Here is a 20,436-nt window from a genome sequence, read left to right on the forward strand (position 1 = left end):
GGTTCGATCCCTGGTCAGGGAGCTAAGATCCCACATGCCTCGCGGCCAAAAAACCAAAACATAAAGCAGAAGCAATATTGTAACAAATTCAATAAAGACTTTAAAAATGGTCCACATCAAAAAAAAAAATCTTAAAAAAAAAAGGTGAGAACAGATTTCAGACAATCTATCCTTATTGTAATAAAGTGGTCAAAAAATCAACTAAAAAAATCAATTGGATACAAATTATGTAAATCTCAGAACCCAAACTCTACTTCTTTATTCAACAAGTCAGATTCTTTTGCTTAATCTCCTGTAAAGAAATTTTTCTGAAAACAAAATCAACAAAACCTGTGGTTCTCCATAGGTATGGTACTGTCTCCTTCTCCCCTCAGTGAACATGGTGGAAATTCATAGATGAGTTTTTGTTGCTCTGATGATGGGGAGTGGGGGTAGGGGCAGAACTCCTGCAATTCCTCCACAATAAAGACTTTCCCCCTCCTGCCAGACATTCAAGTAGGTGAAGAATTTGCCTAGAATAATTTTGAGTCTGGAATCTAATTCTGTTTTACATAAAAACACAGACTATATTTTTGCTGTTGAATTTTCCAAGAACGTAACTGCTATGAATATTTGAAAGAGAATTGTACTTTGCTTCATTTTGGAACTTTGCCAGGAGTTGTTCACCGTTTTACAAAATTATATAATCGAAGGTAATATCATAAATTGTATCTGAACTCCAATATAACATACCTGTGTTAGTCTGCATTTGTAGCTTTCCTGTTCATGGGGATTCTACATGTATATAAAAATCCATTCATTTTGCTCTTATTTCAAAATGCCAAATACAAAGAGTATGACTGATTGGATATAATTTTACTTTTCTTATGTCTAAATATTCATTATAAATAGGTACAAATGTCTGACTATTCCATATGTCTTTTAGCGAAGTTGTAACTAAGCATTTATATATTGAAATACAGCACATTTAATTTTCTTATGTCTTTACTTGTATTTCTCCTTCATATCACAGTTATGACATTATATCTTTCTTTTAAAATTCTGTGTATGTAAGCAATATTTTCTAGGAATTTGATAGGATAATAAAGGGTTATTACAAAATAGTTATAATAAAATGGGGCACTCGACTAAAAGAATTAAAAATCACTGATTGCATCTCTGCTTTTCTACATTCCCCAACTGAAAAGAGCAAAAGAGCTTGACTGCATGACTCTTCGTCTTTATTCAGCATCCCTCCACCCTCAAAAAAAAGGAGAGAGAAAAATATAAACACTGCAGTAACAGGCAGGCTTACCAAGCTGGAAATCTGGATTTTGAAAAAATTCATGAAGAACATTCTGAATCTGCAAATCAAAGAAAGGAGACCATATACTACTTTTCAATTAGCATATATTAAGTATTTTAGACTAAAAGCCATCTGTATTTTTTTTTTTTTTTTTTTTTTTTGGCGGTACGCGGGCCTCTCACTGATGTGGCCTCTCCCGTTGTGGAGCACAGGCTCCGGTCACGCAGGCTCAGCCGCCATGGCTCACGGGCCCAGCCGCTCCGCGGCATGTGGGATCTTCCCGGACTGGGGCACGAACCCGTGTCCCCTGCATCGGCAGGCGGACTCTCAACCACTGCACCACCAGGGAAGCCCCATCTGTAGTCTTTTAATTTAAGTCCTAGGTAATTCTTCTAACCCAGGGACAGAAATAGTAATAATTAACATTTAGTTTATAGCAGATTTCAAAGTATATAAAATGCTTTTGCATATATTTCCTCACTGATTTTCAACCTTTTTGTGTGGGAACTAGGATTCTGAGCAGATCCTATTTGCCCCCTCCAAGGAAATTTCTAACAACACTCAGACATTGGGCATGATGGAGCTAAGGCAACTCTGGCAACCAGCTTGGCAATCCAAAGAGTCCTCTATAATTCCTCATTCTTCAATGACTAAAAACAAAATTTCGGAGCTCTTCTTGGTCCATTTTTTATTTTTTTATTTTTATTTTAATTTTTAAAATTTATTTATTTATTTTTGGCTGCATTGGGTCTTCGTTGTGGTGTGCAGGCTTCTCATTGCGGAGCAGGGGCTCTAGATGCAAGAGCTTCAGTAGGCACGTGGGCTCAGCAGTTGTGGCTCGCAGGCTCAGTAGCTGTGGCGCATGGGCTTAGTTGCTCCGCAGCATGTGGGATCTTCCTGGACCAGGGCTCGAACCCACGTCCCCTGCATTGGCAGGCGGATCCTTAACCACTGTGCCACCAGGGAAGTTCCTTGGTCCATTTTTTAAAAATAAGACTTTATTTTTCAGGGCAGTTTTAGGTTCACAGCAAAATTGACCAGAATATACAGAGAGTTTCCATAGACTCCCTGCCCCCCCCCCCCCTGGCGGTACGCGGGCCTCTCACTGATGTGGCCTCTCCCGTTGTGGAGCACAGGCTCCGGTCACGCAGGCTCAGCCGCCATGGCTCACGGGCCCAGCCGCTCCGCGGCATGTGGGATCTTCCCGGACTGGGGCACGAACCCGTGTCCCCTGCATCGGCAGGCGGACTCTCAACCACTGCACCACCAGGGAAGCCCCATCTGTAGTCTTTTAATTTAAGTCCTAGGTAATTCTTCTAACCCAGGGACAGAAATAGTAATAATTAACATTTAGTTTATAGCAGATTTCAAAGTATATAAAATGCTTTTGCATATATTTCCTCACTGATTTTCAACCTTTTTGTGTGGGAACTAGGATTCTGAGCAGATCCTATTTGCCCCCTCCAAGGAAATTTCTAACAACACTCAGACATTGGGCATGATGGAGCTAAGGCAACTCTGGCAACCAGCTTGGCAATCCAAAGAGTCCTCTATAATTCCTCATTCTTCAATGACTAAAAACAAAATTTCGGAGCTCTTCTTGGTCCATTTTTTATTTTTTTATTTTTATTTTAATTTTTAAAATTTATTTATTTATTTTTGGCTGCATTGGGTCTTCGTTGTGGTGTGCAGGCTTCTCATTGCGGAGCAGGGGCTCTAGATGCAAGAGCTTCAGTAGGCACGTGGGCTCAGCAGTTGTGGCTCGCAGGCTCAGTAGCTGTGGCGCATGGGCTTAGTTGCTCCGCAGCATGTGGGATCTTCCTGGACCAGGGCTCGAACCCACGTCCCCTGCATTGGCAGGCGGATCCTTAACCACTGTGCCACCAGGGAAGTTCCTTGGTCCATTTTTTAAAAATAAGACTTTATTTTTCAGGGCAGTTTTAGGTTCACAGCAAAATTGACCAGAATATACAGAGAGTTTCCATAGACTCCCTGCCCCCCCCCACCACATACATAGCTTTTCTCCACTACCAACATCCCCCATCACAATGGTACATTTGTTACCATCAATGAACCTACCTTGGAAACTCATAACCCAAAGTCCATAGTTTACATTAGTGTTATACATTTTATGGGTTTTGAAAATTATATGATGACATGTATCCATTATTATGGTATTGTACAGAATTGCTTCACCACCCTAAAACTCCTCTGTGCTCTGCCTATTCATCCTTATTTCCCCTCCTCACTCCTGGAAACCAATGATCTTTTTACCATCTCCATAATTTTACCTTTTCTGGAAAGTCATAGAGTTAGAATCATACAGTATATAGCCTTTCCAGATTCTTCTTTCACTTAGTAATATTCATTTAAGTTTCTTCCATGTCTTTTCATGGCTTGATAGCTCATTTCTTTTTAGCACAGAATAATATTCCACTATCTGGATGTACCACATTTATTTATTATTCACCCACTGAAGGACATCTTGGTTGCTTCCAAGTTTTGTTAATTATGCTGTAAACATCCAGTGTAGGCTTTCGTGTGGACATAAATTTTCAACTCCTTTGGGTAAATACAAAGGACCATCTACCATGGCTTGATTGTATGGTAAGAGTATGTTTAGTTTTATAAGAGACTGCCAAGCTGTATTCCAAAGTGTCCACACCTTTTTGTATTTTACCAACAATGAATAAGAGTTTCTGTTGCTGCACGTCTTTGCTAGCATTTGGTGTTGTCAATGTTCTGGATTTTGGCCATTCTGATAGGTGTGTAGTAGTATCTCATTGCTGTTCTAATTTGCATTTCCCTGATGACATATGTGGAACACCTTTTCATATGCTTACTTGTCACCTGTGTATCTTTGGTCTTTTGCCCATGCTAAAATCTGTTATTTGTTTTCCTATTGTTGATTTTAAGAGTTATTTGTATATTACTGTCCTTTATCAGATATGTCTTTTGCAAATATTTTCTTCCAGGGCTTCCCTGGTGGCGCAGTGGTTGAGAGTCCGCCTGCCGATGCAGGGGACACGGGTTCGTGCCCCGGTCAGGGAAGATCCCACATGCTGTGGAGCGGCTGGGCCCGTAAGCCATGGACGCTGAGCCTGCGCGACCGGAGCCTGTGCTCCGCAACGGGAGAGGCCACAACAGTGAGAGGCCCGCGTACCACAAAAAAAAAAAAAAAAAATTTTTCTTCCAGTCTGTGGCTTGTCTTCCTTGGTCTATTTTTAGCAACTGGAAATATGCTTGGTATTGTATCTAACCAATAATTATTCTCACATCTATATACACCTAAGAGAACATATATAACTCTTAGAGTACAGTTATTTTTCAGAGCTAAAGACATGGTCTTTTAGGGAATTCCTTGGCGGTCTGGTGGTTAGGACTCTGCGCTCTCACTGCCGAGGGCCTGGGTTTGATCCCTGGTCAGGGAACTAAAATCCCACAAGCCGCGTGGCGTGGCCTCCCCCCCAAAAAAGGATATGGTCTTTTAGTCCACAGAAGTAATTAGTCACACACATACAAAAAAACAAACGAAAGCTATGTCTGTCTGTAATGAAGAGTTTGTGAAATTCAGCCAGAGTCAATATTTTGGAAATCTACCTAGAATTTTCTTTTTAATATTCAAGAGAAAATTGAAGAAATTGACTTTCATGGGCTAGACTTATATCAGCAGGACCAAAAATTTAGAGGTAGGCTTCTAGCACTCTGCTCAGTATCTAGCAATCACCCTCTTATCACCCATTCCACCTACCCTTCAGAGATACCCTCTTCCTTACCACTATCATAGGAATCATTCCTTTGGGGTCTAGAATCCACTCATTGAACTGTTCCTGCAGAGCCTGTTTCCATGTGTTGGCCACCTTGGCTTTGACTTTGTTCATGCATTCTCTTTGTTCTCGTTTCTGTTTAATATTCTCCTTCATCTTGGATACTCTGAAGGATGTAGAAACAGAAGAAATGTCGAGTTGAGACCACTGGATTTGACTCAGATTGTTCAAATGGCAGAATACAGGAGTTCAGAGCCTCATTTAAACTTTGGATCTGTCTTTTTCCATGAAATTTTCCTTCATTCAAGCCTGCAGGGATCCCTCCTTCCCCCAGCACGTACTGAATTTGGCATTAATGATAAGCTGCCTTCTACTATTATTTGACTTTTTATAGAGGTAGGCCTTATTATACTCAACTAAATACTGTACTTAAGAAGCACTAAGAATAACTCTAGAAGCTACCACATATAAAAGCAAGGTTGAACGCACTAAAGCCTCAAGGTGGTGGGCCTCTTTTTTCCCTGGACACATAAATCATCTTGGAAGGACTCTGATTCCAAGTCTAGGGTGGGAGCCTGGAAACTGCATTTATAACAAGCATCTCCGGTAATTCTGATGCCTTGGACCAAACTTCTGATTTCTATCTAGGAAAGTTTATTGCCAATTTCCTTTATCCGGCCGGAGTCAAATACTTTCGACAGCCCCTGAGCATAATAGTTAACTTGTACTCAGACAGAGTTGCATCACCCAGGTTGAAAATGGGGGAAGAATGTGATTTTAGTTATTCCTATGTTTATCATCCCTACTAGGACTTCAAAACCCCCAAACTGGTTTTGATTGAAACACCAAAATGGATCAGAATAATAAAAATAGCTGCTGGTTTCAAATACAATTTTCAAGTAATGTTTGAGTCAGGTCTTCATCTTTCAAAGAAGAGAGACTAGGGCAATCTGACAGATTTGGAAATGCAAAAGAATTCTCAGTAAGAACTGGTAAACTGGAGAACTCCAATAATCCAAAAGAAACAACTAAAATCTAAATCATTACTTTATGCCCATATAAGGCCTTCAAAATTCTCTAAGAAAAGAAGCCTTCAAAAATAAACTTTGAAGTTTGGAAATAAAAATAGGCAAGTTGTTAAACAGTGCAGAAGGGCTTGTTTCTGAACTGCTGGAAGATTAATTAGCATTTTAAAGGATGTGCTAAGTTCCTCTAATGCGACTACTAACTAGCCAAACCGCCACCACTTATCTCAGAAACCCCAATCTATTCTTGGCTGGCTTTTCTTCTGCTCTTCCCCTAGTCTTTCTCCCCCTGCTGCTTTATCTTTCTCCCTCTCTCCCTCTCTCTCTATCCTCCTCGCCCCTTTCCCTTGTCTCTGTACAGCACTCTCCTCAACTTCTGTCTTTTCTGCATGATTCTCTGTTCTGTGTCTGTGTCCTTCTTCTAGCTTTTTCTCATTATTCACTCATTCACACTCACTCACTAAGTCAGTTACTTATTCACTCATTACACAAACATTTATCGAGCACCTACTATGGATTCTGCCATTATAAAGCTTAGGGTCCACTGCAGAACAGATAAGTAAGTGATATTGTGTAATAAGTACTCGGTGTCTCCAGATTCTCATGTGTATTAATCAACACAGATTAACAAAATTGAGTTTCTGTCCTATTTCCATCTGCCTGAAAAGCCTTCCTCCCTCTCTTTGTTTGACTAGATCCTCCACGTCCTTTAGGTCTCAGTTCAGACATCATTTCCTCCCTCTTATTAATGCCCACATTTAGAAACAAACTTGGTTTTGTGCTTCAGGGCTACTGCACATGAGACTCCAAATATAATCCAGATGGATTTTTAATTTACTAGGTAACTCATTCAGGGACTGAATAAAATTTCTCTTTTGTGGTCTGCATTATCTCAAGAGGATATCTAAATTAATCAAGAGAATTCCATAGCATCCAAAACTCATAACTTTGGGTAGTGTAGGGGAGCCATAATCTGTAAGCAGATTCTAAGTATAAATCCACATTTAAGGAGATCGGAAAGAAAAAAAACCTGCAGTGTGGTAAAATGCAAAAATTATCACAGATTCTTCCCATTCCTGTATGCATGTCTGTTTGTATGCAGTGTAACTTTGCAGCTTTTCCCATCATGAGCTGGAGTCTATTTCTGCATCTCTTGTGTCTGTCTGTGGCCATGTGACTTGCTTTAGCCAATGGGTCATTAGCAAACATGATGGAAGCAGAAAGTTGAAAAGTGCTATAAATTATATCACAATAAAACTGGAAGAAAAAGTGCTTAAACATTGGGTTTGCTCTCTTGTATTGAACTTAAGAGCACTTCTACCACCACCTTGGAAATAAGCCTTGGCTAGCCTGCTGGATGATGATCCAGTTAACTCCATTGCTTTTACCAACAGTCAGCCAACTAATAGACAAATGACTAAGACTATCATTGCCATTTTACCGCAATGTATGAGTGAGTCCAACTGATACAATGTGGATCAGAGATGAGCCATGAGCCCAGTCCAAAATCATGAGCAAATAAATGATTGTTTATTTAAGCCACTGAGTTTTGAGGTATTTTGTTATGCAGCAAAGGCTAACTAACAAAACAGTTTTGCCATCTTAACAAGTGTTTTGAGCTCTTATAAAGAAAAGTACAGTATAAATCTAACTGATTAAAGAAGTAAAAATGCTTCCTTACCCTAACTGTGACAATCCAAATCCTATCCATTCATTCAAGCTGTGTTAGGAAAATCTTCCACTCAGAGTATTTGCCTAGATTATATCAAAACTGAATGTTGTATTTCATAAAAACTGGTTCTAACCAGCTTAAGTGGGTAATTGACCATGAACTTTGAGTGACCCCAGTACACCAGACCATTACTAGACCTAAGGGAAGACTCTTTCTCCACTGCTAAACAATAGAACTTGTTTTAATCAATCATGTACAAACCTATGGACTCACTCTGTCCTATATACAGTGTGATCGTCTTCAGTTGTTATAAGTATAACCACTATAAAGCTCCCTTCCTAACACTTAAAAACTCCAGAATTTTCCCCCTCAGCAAACTAGTCAGTGAATTCTTCACTGGTGTAGATTCCTTTGCCTGGCAAGTTAATAAACTCAGCTTTTGTTTGTTTGTTTGTTTTTAAGCTCTGATGGTCTTAGTTTCACAAAGCTAAATTGGACTTCTTGCCATTCTTGGAGCATGTCCACATTATTCCTGTGATGCGTATTCCTATAAAAATACATATATAGGGCTTCCCTGGCGGCGCAGTGGTTGAGAGTCCGCCTGCAGATGCAGGGGACACGGGTTCGTGCCCTGGTCCAGGAAGATCCCACATGCCGTGGAGCGGCTAGGCCTGTGAGCCATGGCCGCTGAGCCTGCGCGTCCGGAGCCTGTGCTCCGCAACGGGAGAGGCCACAACAGTGAGAGGCCCACATACCGCAAAAAAAAAAAAAAAATATATATATATATGATATGTGTCTACTTAATAATTGTACTTAACCCATTTTCTTCTGTTTATTCAATATACAGCTTATTATGAAATGAAGTTCCTGACATAAGGTTCAATGACTTAAGAAAAATCTAAGTTACTGGTTAATCAATGATATTTGAACAGCTAAATAATCAGGCCTATTTGGAATTTTATAAAATGATGAAGAACATTTATTATAGCCTCCCACTTAAGTACAGATGATTAATCATAGAGATTTCAAAATTAAATACTCAATTACTCCAAATTAAGACATATCTCAAAATAATCTTATGTATTTAAAAAAAACAACAACAAGAAAACTTTCACCATTCTAAGCCAGATTAGAATATGTCAGTTAATTCATTTAACAAATATTTATTGAGCATTACTTACACGACACAGTGTTAGATGCTGGGGATTCAGTGGTGAATATGACAGATGTAGTTCCTGCTCACATTACAGCAGGAGAAACAGCCATTACACTCATGATAAGTGCAATGAAGAAGAAACACAGGATGCAATGAGAGAGCCTATAAGGGAAGATCCCAACCCAAATTCATGACGAAGTGGTATTTGAGCTGAATTCTGAAGGACTGGTAGGATAAGAGAAAGGGGAAAGGGAAAAAGTAACAACATGTGAAAAGATCCTGAAGTGGAAAGAAGCACAGTATGTTTGAAGAACTGAAAGAAATCCTATATGCCTGGGGTATAGAGTGTGAGAATGAGAGAGGTGGGAGCCCGGGCTAGAAAGAAAGTCAGAGACCAGGTCATACAAGAAAGTTCGTATAGGTCTAGTTAAGGATTTTGGTTTTTATCCTAAGAATAAAGAGATACCATTGAAAGGTTTCACGCTGGAGAAAAATGCGAAAACGTTAAACTTTAAAAAAAAATCACTACAGTTACAGGTAAACGATAGAGTGGAAGAGGGCAAAATGGATGTAAACATAACAATTAGGAGACTATTGCAATATTGCAGGTGACAGATGATGGTAGCTTAGACTAGCGTGACAGCAGTGGGGAGGGTCAGAAATGAATAGATTTGAAAGAAGGAGGCAAAATCAGCAGGACTTAATGATTGACTGGAAGTGATCAATGAGGAAGCAGAAAGTGTCAAGGTTGATCCCTCTGGTTTTGGCTTAAAAATCTGGATGGATGATCAATTAAGACAATGACTTGTTGAAACTGAGATGCTCGTGAAACATCCAAGTGCAGATACTGAATAGATAGTTACATGTGTTGTAATGAGGGCACTCAGGGATGGATTATGGAGTGATAGGAGAACTATGCCTTAAGGAACCTTAATATTTGAAGATTAGGTAGCAAAGAATGAACCAGCAAAGGATACTGAGAAGGATTAAACAGAGGTAGAGGGAAAACTAGTAAAGAATGATATCATGGAAGGAAGGGAAACAGTATTTCAAGGAGGAAATGGCCAACATAATTGAACACTGCTAAGAGGTCAAGTAAGATGAGGACTGCAAACTTTCCACTGGGCCTAGAAGCAGAGAGAATGATGTCATATTGGTAAGTGACATTTATTGAAGAGAGCCTGGAAAAAAGACCAGATGGAACAGGTTGATAAAAGTGTAGGAAGTAGGGAGAGTGCTATGTGGACAACTATTTTTATAAATTTAGCTATGTTTTAGTCATATTTCCTCAACTAGAGTGTATAAGCTGCTCATGACGAGAACCAAATTTTGTATTTTTTTTTCGTATAAGGTATGGCTCAACATTAAGCACTGAATAATTATGCCATAAATATTGATTGACTGTGAAGACTCCTCAATAAATTTAAGTTATTAATTCATTCATCTAACAAATATTTATTGAGGCCCAACTCATGCCAAATACTTCGCTCAGTGTTGGAAATATAGATATGATAGAAAATGGAGTGCAATATAGTGTGCAATATGATAGTGTTCAATATGATAGAAAATAGTGTGCAATAGTGTACTTCTCTGCAATAGTGTGAAATTTTAACATTAATAATCTTTCTCTATACTTCCTTTTTTTTTTGCGGTACGCGGGCCTCTCACTGCTGTGGCCTCTCCCGTTGCGGAGCACAGGCTCCGGACGCGCAGGCTCAGCGGCCATGGCTCACGGGCCCAGCCGCTCCGCGGCATGTGGGACCTTCCCGGACCGGGGCACGAACCCGTGTGCCCTGCGTCGGCAGGCGGACTCTCAACCACTGCGCCACCAGGGAAGCCCTCTATACTTCCTTTAAAATGCTTAATTAAAAAAAAAAATCATACAGTAAAATTAATCTTTTTTGGTGCATAGTTGTATAAATTTCAACACATGTATAAATATCTGTAACCATCACCATAATCAAGCTATCAAAAGTTTGTAATCTTACTTTAAGAGCAAATATTTATCATTAACAATTCACAATAAGGCAGTAGTGACATAGAATATGCATTCTCAAGAATTGGAGGGATCAAGAAAAGATGCTAAAAGAAAAGAAAATATGAAGAAAAACAAAATGACACAAACCTACCCTCCTTATCAGTTTTGCAAATTTACATGTAAGAATTATAGTCCACTTCAATTCTATACCTGTCTTTCAGGAACCCTGAGGGAAAGCAATGAAAGTATACTGCATATGTAAAACTTACAAATAGCAGTGATATTTTATTTTTTAGATAAGTGGCTACCACTATATAAATTGTTCCAAATCAGTAAGGAGTATCTATCTATCGTACTTAGACACCAAACAAAGATGAATCCCTTTTTGTCCAGGGAAGTAGGCAGATGAAAAATTTTCAGATCAGGTTGAGTCAAACAGACACTTTAACATTATCACCAGAAGATAAAGTCTTGACAAACCAAACAAAAATATTATGTGTCCTTTTTCTTGAGCATAAGTAAGGAAAACTCTCATTCCTAAAATGAACAGACTTCTCCAAAGCCCTCTAATGGATTGAGAACAACACAAGCAGTGATATAGTTCAGAGAATTTAAAAGCAGTACTGTTTTTGCTAAGATTGCTGGGTATCCAAGCTTTAAGTCAATAGACATTGTGCTGCTGTAAAGCATCCCTAGGATTTCTGAATATTCTACAAATGCCTGAAACTGTCTTGTGTTGACATATGGATCTTGGATTTTTGCCAGAGGCAGATGAAACCCTAATTCTGAAAATCTTGGCAAAGAAAGCATCTTTAAATACTTTAACTTTCATGATATTCCTAACAACTTTAAGACAACATTGACTGATACAGAATAAGATGAGCAAATGGAAAGACAAGCATTCTCATATAGAAACACTTGTCATTATTAAAGATGTCGATTTTCCCTAAGATAATGAATAAATTTAATCTTATTTCAATAAAAATTCCTATACCGTTTCTTTTGGTGTTCACTCTCCCCCCGCTTTTTTTCCTCAGGTAGATGAACCAATCCTAAAGTTCATATTGAAAAGTAAACACACAAGAATAGACAGTAGTGATTAGAAAAGAAGAACAAATATAGACTATTCAGTAACTGTTATTGGGCTCACTATGTAGCCATTTGGAAAAGGAAAAAGTTGGATACATATTTAAAATCTTACACTAGGATAAATTCTAAATGGATCAATATTTTAAATTAAAATTAAAATAATTCCAGAAGAAAACATGGGACAATTCTTTTAACATCTTGAAATGAAATGTAACAATGACTGAAAGCCCAGAAGCCATAAAATAAAAGTAAATAAATTTGACCACATAGAAATAAAAAATCCTCTACATGACACAAGATAAATGACAGGTGAAAAACAGAGGAAAATATTTGTAACTCATTCACATGCTTTAGATAAAAGGAAGAAAATTAAGAATGTATATTTGCATTTGCTTATGTATGCACTAAGAAACTCTGGAAGGATCCATTGAAAACTAAGAACTAAGAACAAAACTATTTATTAGCAGAGGTGGAGCATTGCGTGGATGGAGGATAAGAATGGGAGAGAAAGTTTTCACTGTATAACACTTTATACGTTTCAGCTTTTGAACCAGGCGAACATATTACCTATCTGAAAAGTTAAATTTTAAAAAGTCCGTCCTCTCATATAGCTTACTTTCCAATGCAAGAAGACAAATAATAAACAAATAAATATACACTTGGGATCCTAGTGAGATAACTAAATTCATCAGTACAAGGAACTTACTTAATATACCTTGTTAGTCTTCACAGTGCCTCATAAATAGTGAAGCACATAGTAGTAGCTCAATAAATACTTTTTGAAGAACTATAAAATTACTTTAAGTCCTATTTGTATGATTATGTTATTGTTCTACTTGCTTTTCAACATAAGGAGCTAGATCATCAACTGAAAATACAACAAACTGTACCTGTTGTAAGTAGTGTTCGGAATGTATATCTTCAGGTCTTCTGCGATATTTCTCATCACCCTCTGATAACCAGACATTCCTGAGTCTTTGATATAATTAGGGTTGTTTCTCATTAAGTATTCCCCCAAATGGTTAATTGGATCAAACTTGGTTGGAATATCAACTTCTGCCAAAAGCTTTTTCTTTTCCACTTGCATTAACATTTTTTCCATTCCAGGAACTAAGGTGGGTAGAAGTTTGTCGAGCAAATACGCACGAGTGTTCAGTGTCATGTTTTCAGTATTAAACCACTCTTTGGCCAAATTATTCCTGGGGAGTTTTTCTTCAGCCTTTTTTTCTAGTTCCTTCTTCAGATTTTCCTTATCTATGATTTTCTGCTGCATTGCCTGGGCTCTTGCCTGCACTCTTTCAAAAAGATTTTTCTTCCATGACTGTTCTAGCTTTGAATTCTCTGCAGTTTGATCTAAATTGAAAATCACTTTTGCAGGTTTTCTAAATACAGTATTCTTTGAGATTCTAGAGTCCTTTATTGAACAAGTAGAGATTTTTGGCTGCTCCTCCAGGTTTAATTCTGAGGGGACAAAAATTGAAATGTAAGAAATATTAGAAGTAGATTTTAATCTATGTTACTTTAGAATATTATTAGAAAATTATCTTACATCCATTTACATGGTATATTCGAACACAGCTAAAAGTAACAGAAAATCAGACAGCAGTGACTTTAACCATAAGGACATTTACTGTTTTCTTAATCAGAAGCCATTCAACAGCTCAGTGTTTTTATTAAGTACCTAGCATGTTTCCATTGTTCTTTATTCATTTTTTGTGCTTGTATCTCAGGATCACAAGATAGCTATTGCAGCTCCAGGCATCACTTCTTTACAGGAGAAAAGGATTGAGAACAAGGGGCTTTCTCCTCTTGAGGTTCTGTTTTATTATTCAAGAAGAGAAGATCCGGGGCTTCCCTGGTGACGCAGTGGTTGAGAGTCTGCCTGCCGATGCAGGGGACATGGGTTCGTGTCCCGGTCCGGGAAGATCCCACATGCCGCGGAGCAGCTGGGCCCGTGAGCCATGGCCGCTGAGCCTGTGTGTCCGGAGCCTGGGCTCCGCAACAGGAGAGGCCACAACAGTGAGAGGCCTGCGTACTGCAAAAAAATCAAAAAAATAAAAGAAGAGAAGATCCCAGACTCCTCACTCTAAGACTTTCCTTTACATTTCATTGGCCCTAATTAGGTTACATGCCCACCCTAGGCCAATAGCTGGTAAAAGTAAAAGGGTTATTGAGAATAGTTTTGATCAATCATAATTTATTCCTTGGTCAGGGTTTAGACCAAATTTCGTCAGGGTTTAGACCAAATTCTCTGATATCAAGTGATTTCCATCTGCTACAGAACTGAAGTTCCACTGGCAGACAAAAGGTGGGAAAATGTCTGCTGAGTAGGCAGTGAAGAGAGTCTACCAGACATGTATGTGTATTGGGTTGGCCAAAAAGTTTGTTTGGCGTTTTCCATAAGGTGTTACAGAAAAACACAAATGAACCTTTTGGCCAACCCAATAAATATATTTCTTTCCACTCTCATATTTCCAACTTCTTTCATGTTGGAGATTTTAGACCAAGATAGTGGACTGAGGTCAGGACCTACATGCCCTCCCTACCAAAGTCTCTAGAAATGATAGAAAAGGGTGTGTGTGTGTTTGTGTGTTTTAATATGAACATAAGAATGCTAACAACCAGTACAAACTAACACAACATTGTAAGGCAACTATACTCCAATAAAAATTAATTTTAAAAAAAGGACTTTTCTGGTGGTCCAGTGGGTAAGACTCCATGCTCCCAATGCAAGGGGCCTGGGTTTGATTCCTGGTTGGGGAACTAGATCCCACATGCATGCCACAACTAAGAGTCCTCATGTTGCAATGAAGATCCTGCATGCCACAACTAAGGCGGAACAGCCACAAAAAAAAAAGAATGCTAACAATCAATCATGAAATCATGAAGAGGGCCTTCAGAAACATTGAGGGTAGATGGGATTAGATTGATTAAAGAAACTATAAGACTAAAAAGATCCAGAAGATGACTGTGAAATTTGGGAGCAGCTCTGAGGCACCCTAAGTTTAAAGGATGTAGATATGGATAGCAGGGGAATGACTGACCTTTTTGTGTATCTTCATCCCCATTTGAGCTAATCATCAGGCACCAGAGGCATTCACCCTTGAACTGGGACAAGGGGATTCAGGCAAGAGAGGCAGGATAATGCCTCCACACACAGAGAAAATGAATTGCTGACAGACATCACTGTCTGCATATCTTACCCCTCCTCCACAATCACTGGCAGCAGGCTACAGAAAACAGAAGCGCCATCCAGAGAAAAGCAAACAGGGATTCCCAAATGCAAATGTAAGCACACACATAAGGATCACCAAATATTTAACGAAAACTAACTCCATGACTAAACAAATGCAATGATTAATACTATCCAAGGAAGCACCACTAATAGAACAAATATAAGGAGTTCTAAAAGAGCTGTAATTAATATCCTCAGGACTCACTGAAAAAATGGCTGATTCTAGGACTGGGGCAAGAAATATTCAAGATGAGCCTGGAGCAGAAATATACCCATAAATATATGACCAACTGACTTTTGCCAAGGGTGCCAAGATCATTCAATGGGGAAAAAATTATCTCTTCAGCAAATGGTGCTGTAACAAATGGGTATCCATATGCAAAAAAATGAAGTTGGATCCATACTTCATGCCATAAACAAAAATTAACCAGCTCTAACAGGTCTATACTGAATATTCCACCCAACAACAGTAGAATACACATTCTGCTCAAGTGCACATGGGACATCCTCCAGGACAGACTACATGTTAGGCCACAAAACAAATCCTAATAGATTAAAAAATATAAATATCATACAAAGTGTCTTCTTTGAAGATATAGGAGAAATCTGTGGGATTAAAAAACACACTTTTAAACAACCAATGGGTTAAAGAAGAAATCACAAGGGAAATTAGAACATACTTAGAGATGAATGAAAATGAAAACACAATATACCAAAACTTATGGGATGCAGTGAAACCAATGCTCAGAGGGAAATTTATAGCTGTTAAGTGACTACATTAAAAAAGAAGAAAAATCTCAAATCAATAATCTAAGTTTACATCTCAAGGACTAGAAAAAGAAGAGTAAAATAAACCTAAAACTAACAGAAGGAAGGAAATAATAAAGATCAGAGTGGAGATAAACAAAATAGAGACTATAAAAACAGAAAAGAAAATCAAAGAAGCCAAAAGTTGGTTATTTGAAAAGATCAACATAATTGACAAATTGCTAGACTGGCAAAGAGAAAAAGAGTGAAGACACAAAAAAACTAATATAAGAAATGAAAGTGGGAACATTACCACCAATCTCACAGAGATAAAAAGGATAACCTAGAATAAATGGACAAAAAATACACAAAAAGTATCTAAACTGACTCAAAAAGAAATAGAAAATCTTAACATACCCATAACAAGTAAAGAGATTAGATTAGTAATCAAAACCCTCACAACAAAGAAAAGTCCTGGACCAGATGGCTTCACCAGTGAACATTTAAAGAATTAAAACCTATCCTTACAACACTCCTCCCCGCAAATTGAAGAGGACATAACAGTTTCTAACTCATTCTATAAGGCCAGCATAGATATGATACCAAAGCCAGATAAGGACACCACATGAAAAGAAAATTTCAGACTACTATTCCTTATTAATATAGACGTAAATCTTCAACAAAATATTAGCAAATCATGAGAATATTCTCCTGTTATCTTCTAAAATTACTTACTGTTTTATCACTCACATTTATATCTACAATACATATAGAATTTATTTGCATGTGTGGGGTAAGGTAGGACTCAAAAATACATATTTTCCATTTTGGCATCATTATTGAAAACACCTCCTGTTTTCAATACAGGACTTTCAACTGGACTCTATTTCATTGGCTTATTTTTCTATCCTTAGGTCAATGTCCTACTGTCCTAATTTCTGTAACCTAATTATAAATGTTGATATTTAGTAATATAAATCCCCCAGCTTTGTTGTTCTTCAAGATTTCTTTGGCTTTTCTGGGTCTTTTGCATTTCTACATAAATTTTAGAATCAAATTATTTTATATACACACAGACACATATACAGAACCCTGCACAAATTTTTGCTAGAATTACACTGAATCTAGAGGTCAATCAAGGGAGCACTACTTTCTTAACAATATTAAGTCTTCTAATTCATGAATAAGGTATATTTTTTCATTTATTTAGGTCTTCTTTAATTTCTTTTAACAATGTTTTATAGTTTCAGTGTACACGTTTTGTTCATTTTTGGTTAGATTTATTTTGAGACATTTAGTGCTTTTTATGCCATTAAAATTGTATTCTAAAATTTTCATTTTCTAATTATTTGTTGTTAATATATAATAGAAATATAATTAGGTTCCCAGGACCTAGCTAGTTCAGGCTCTGAACAATAAGCTATCAGATGTTTTTTTCTACAGCCATGATTGCTGAGGTGATTGGAATGAAAAACTTAGTAAGAATCTTAAGGTTTTTTCTGATATGGCCATGGAAATGAAGAAGTTCCAGGTCTTTCAAATATTATCTACTAGTCAATTTGCTTCTCTCCACTGAAAAAATATTAATGTCAAACTGAACCACAATAGGATTAGGGCCATACACTGTTAAAGTTCTTTGCCTCTATTACTTCGTGGATTAGGAGAAAAGAAGAAATAGATATGTAAATTATTATTATTATTTTTTTTAATTTATTTACTCAATTAAACTTACGTTTAAACTTAGTCAGTCCTGACCACGTACAGAACTCTTTTTTTCAGGGTCCACTTTCCATAAACCTTCTGTCACTTATTTTTAGCACAATTCTGACTTTCAAGTGGTCAAATATCTGGAGAGATTAATTTTATTTTATTTAATTATTTTTTTGCGGTACGCGGGCCTCTCACTGTTGTGGCCTCTCCCTTTGCAGAGCACAGGCTCCGGATGCTCAGGCTCAGCGGCCATGGCTCACGGGCCCAGCCGCTCCGCGGCATGTGGGATCTTTCCGGACCGGGGCACGAACCCGTGTGCCCTGCATCGGCAGGCGGACTCTCAACCACTGCGCCACCAGGGAAGCCCGATATGTAAATTATTTTGATACTCATTATTTTTTTAAAGATTTTTTTTAATGTGGACCACTTTTAACGTCTTTATTGAATTTGTTACAATACTGCTTCTGTTTTACGCTTTGGTTTTTTGGCCCTGAGGCATTTGGTATCTTAGCTCTGCATTGGAAGGCGAAGTCCTAACCACTGGGCGGCCAGGGAAGTCCCCATACTCATTGTTTTTAACATAACCAGAAAGTAGTTACTGAGCCATGCTTCAATCATTAATAACTCTCAATAAATAGTACTAGTGCAATAAAAGGGTAAGAGACCAGAACCTCCACAACTTAGAGCAGTGTTTTTTAAAATCTTATTTATTATGAAATATTTGAGACCTGTAAGTATAATGATGATATAAGTAGCCATATATCTACTCTTAGCTTAAGAAAAAAAATTACCTGTATATTAAAGCCTCTCAAATACCGCTACTTTGATAGAAACACTATTCTGAATTTCATGTTTATCATTTTTCTGCATTTGTATATATTACATATAAGCAATATAATATTGTTCTTGTTTTTAACTTTTATAAAAATGATTTCATATCATGTGTATTCTGTGACCTTTTAAATACTTAATATTATGTTTATGAAATTCATCTATATTGATAACTGCAGCTCCAGTGTGTTCATTTTTCACTGCTTCATAATATTTCATTATATGACTGCATTGCAATGTATTTATTCATTCTCATTTTAGGGGAGGCTATCCATAGATATTTAAAAATTCTTTTTATTTATTAAAATTTCTTTCTTAGCTTTATTGAGAGTACTCTGAAGAATACTTTTAAATTCTACCTAAAGGTGGAGCTTCAAGATGGCGGAAGAGTAAGACACGGAGATCAACTTCCTCCCCACAAATACATCAGAAATAATCTACATGTGGAACAACTCCTACAGAACACCTACTGAATGCTGGCAGAAGACCTCAGACCTCCCAAAAGGCAAGAAGCTCCCCACGTACCTGGGTAGGGCAAAAGAAGAAAGAAAAAACAGAGACGAAGAATAGGGACGGGACCTGCACCTCTGGGAGGAAGCTGTGAAGGAGGAAAGGTTTCCACACACTAGGAAGCCCCTTTGCGGGTGGAGACTGCTGGTGGCGGAGGGGGGAAGCTTTGGAGCCACAGAGGAGAGCGCAGCAACAGGGGTGTGGAGGGCAATGCGGAGAGATTCCCGCACAGAGGATCAGTGCCAACCAGCACTCACCAGACCAGAGGCTTGTCTGCTCACCCGCCGGGATGGGTGGGGGCTGGGAGCTGAGGCTCGGGCTTCCATCGGATCCCAGGGAGAGAACTGGGGTTGGCTGCACGAACGCAGCCTGAAGGGGGCTACTGCACCACAGCTAGCCGGGAGGGAGTCCGGGAAAAAGTCTGGAGCTGCCGAAGAGACATGAGACTTTTTCTTGCCTCTTTGTTTCTTGGTGCGTGAGGAGAGGGTATTAAGAGCGCTGCTTAAAGGAGCTCCAGAGACGGGCGCAAGCCGCGGCTGTCAGCGGGGACCCCAGAGATGGGCATGGGACGCTAAGCCTGCTACCGCAGCCAACAAGAAGGCTGTGTGCAAGCACAGGTCACTATCCACACCGTCCCTCCCGGGAGCCTGTGCAGCTCGCCACTGCCAGGGTCCCGTGATCTAGGGACAACTTCCCCTGGAGAATGCACAGCACGCCTCAGGCTGGTTCAACGTCACGCCGGCCTCTGCCGCCGCGGGCTCGCCCCGCATCCGCACCCCTCCCTCCCTGTGGCCTGAGTGAGCGAGAGCCCCCAAATCAGCTGCTCCTTTAACCCCGTCCTGTATGAGCGGGAACAGACGGTCTCAGGTGACCTACACACAGAGGCGGTTCCAAATCCAAAGCTGAACCCCGGGAGCTGTGCGAACAAAGAAGATAAAGGGAAATCTCTCCCAGCAGCCTCAGGAGCAGCTCATTAAATCTCCACAATCAACTTGATGTACCCTGCATCTGTTGAATACCTGAACAGACAAGGAATCGTCCCAAATTGAGGAGGTGGACACTGGGAGCAACAATATATATATATTTTTCCCCTTTTTCTCTTTTTGTGAGTGTATGCTTCTGTGTGTGATTTTGTCTGTATAGCTTTGCTTTTACCATTTGTTCTAGGGTTCTGTCTGTCCGGTTTTTTTTACTTAAAAATTTTTTTTCTTAATAATTATTTTTTATTTTAATAACTTCATTTTATTTTACTTTATTTTATTTTATCTTCTTCTTTCTTTCTTTCTTTTTTTTCTCCCTTTTATTCTGAGCCATGTGGAGGACAGGCTCTTGGTGCTCCAGCCAGGCGTCAGGGCTGTGCCACTGAGGTGGGAGAGCCAAGTTCAGGACACTGGTCCACAAGAGACCTCCCAGCTCCATGTAATATCAAAC

The 20,436-nt window shown here is 38.8% G+C and overlaps 1 protein-coding gene across 1 annotated transcript in view; it reads right to left on the reverse strand.

Annotated features, from left to right (window-relative positions):
* Window positions 1-20,436, reverse strand: part of EFCAB5 (EF-hand calcium binding domain 5) — a 98,765-nt gene that overhangs the window by 62,234 nt on the left and 16,095 nt on the right. The window contains 3 exon segments of the mRNA XM_055090305.1: window positions 1,295-1,343; window positions 5,062-5,218; window positions 12,863-13,433. Of these exon segments, the coding sequence (XP_054946280.1) occupies window positions 1,295-1,343; window positions 5,062-5,218; window positions 12,863-13,433 (777 nt within the window).

The sequence above is a fragment of the Physeter macrocephalus genome, chromosome 14 (assembly GCF_002837175.3).
Source record: "Physeter macrocephalus isolate SW-GA chromosome 14, ASM283717v5, whole genome shotgun sequence".
In the NCBI taxonomy this organism is placed as follows: Eukaryota; Metazoa; Chordata; class Mammalia; order Artiodactyla; family Physeteridae; genus Physeter; species Physeter macrocephalus.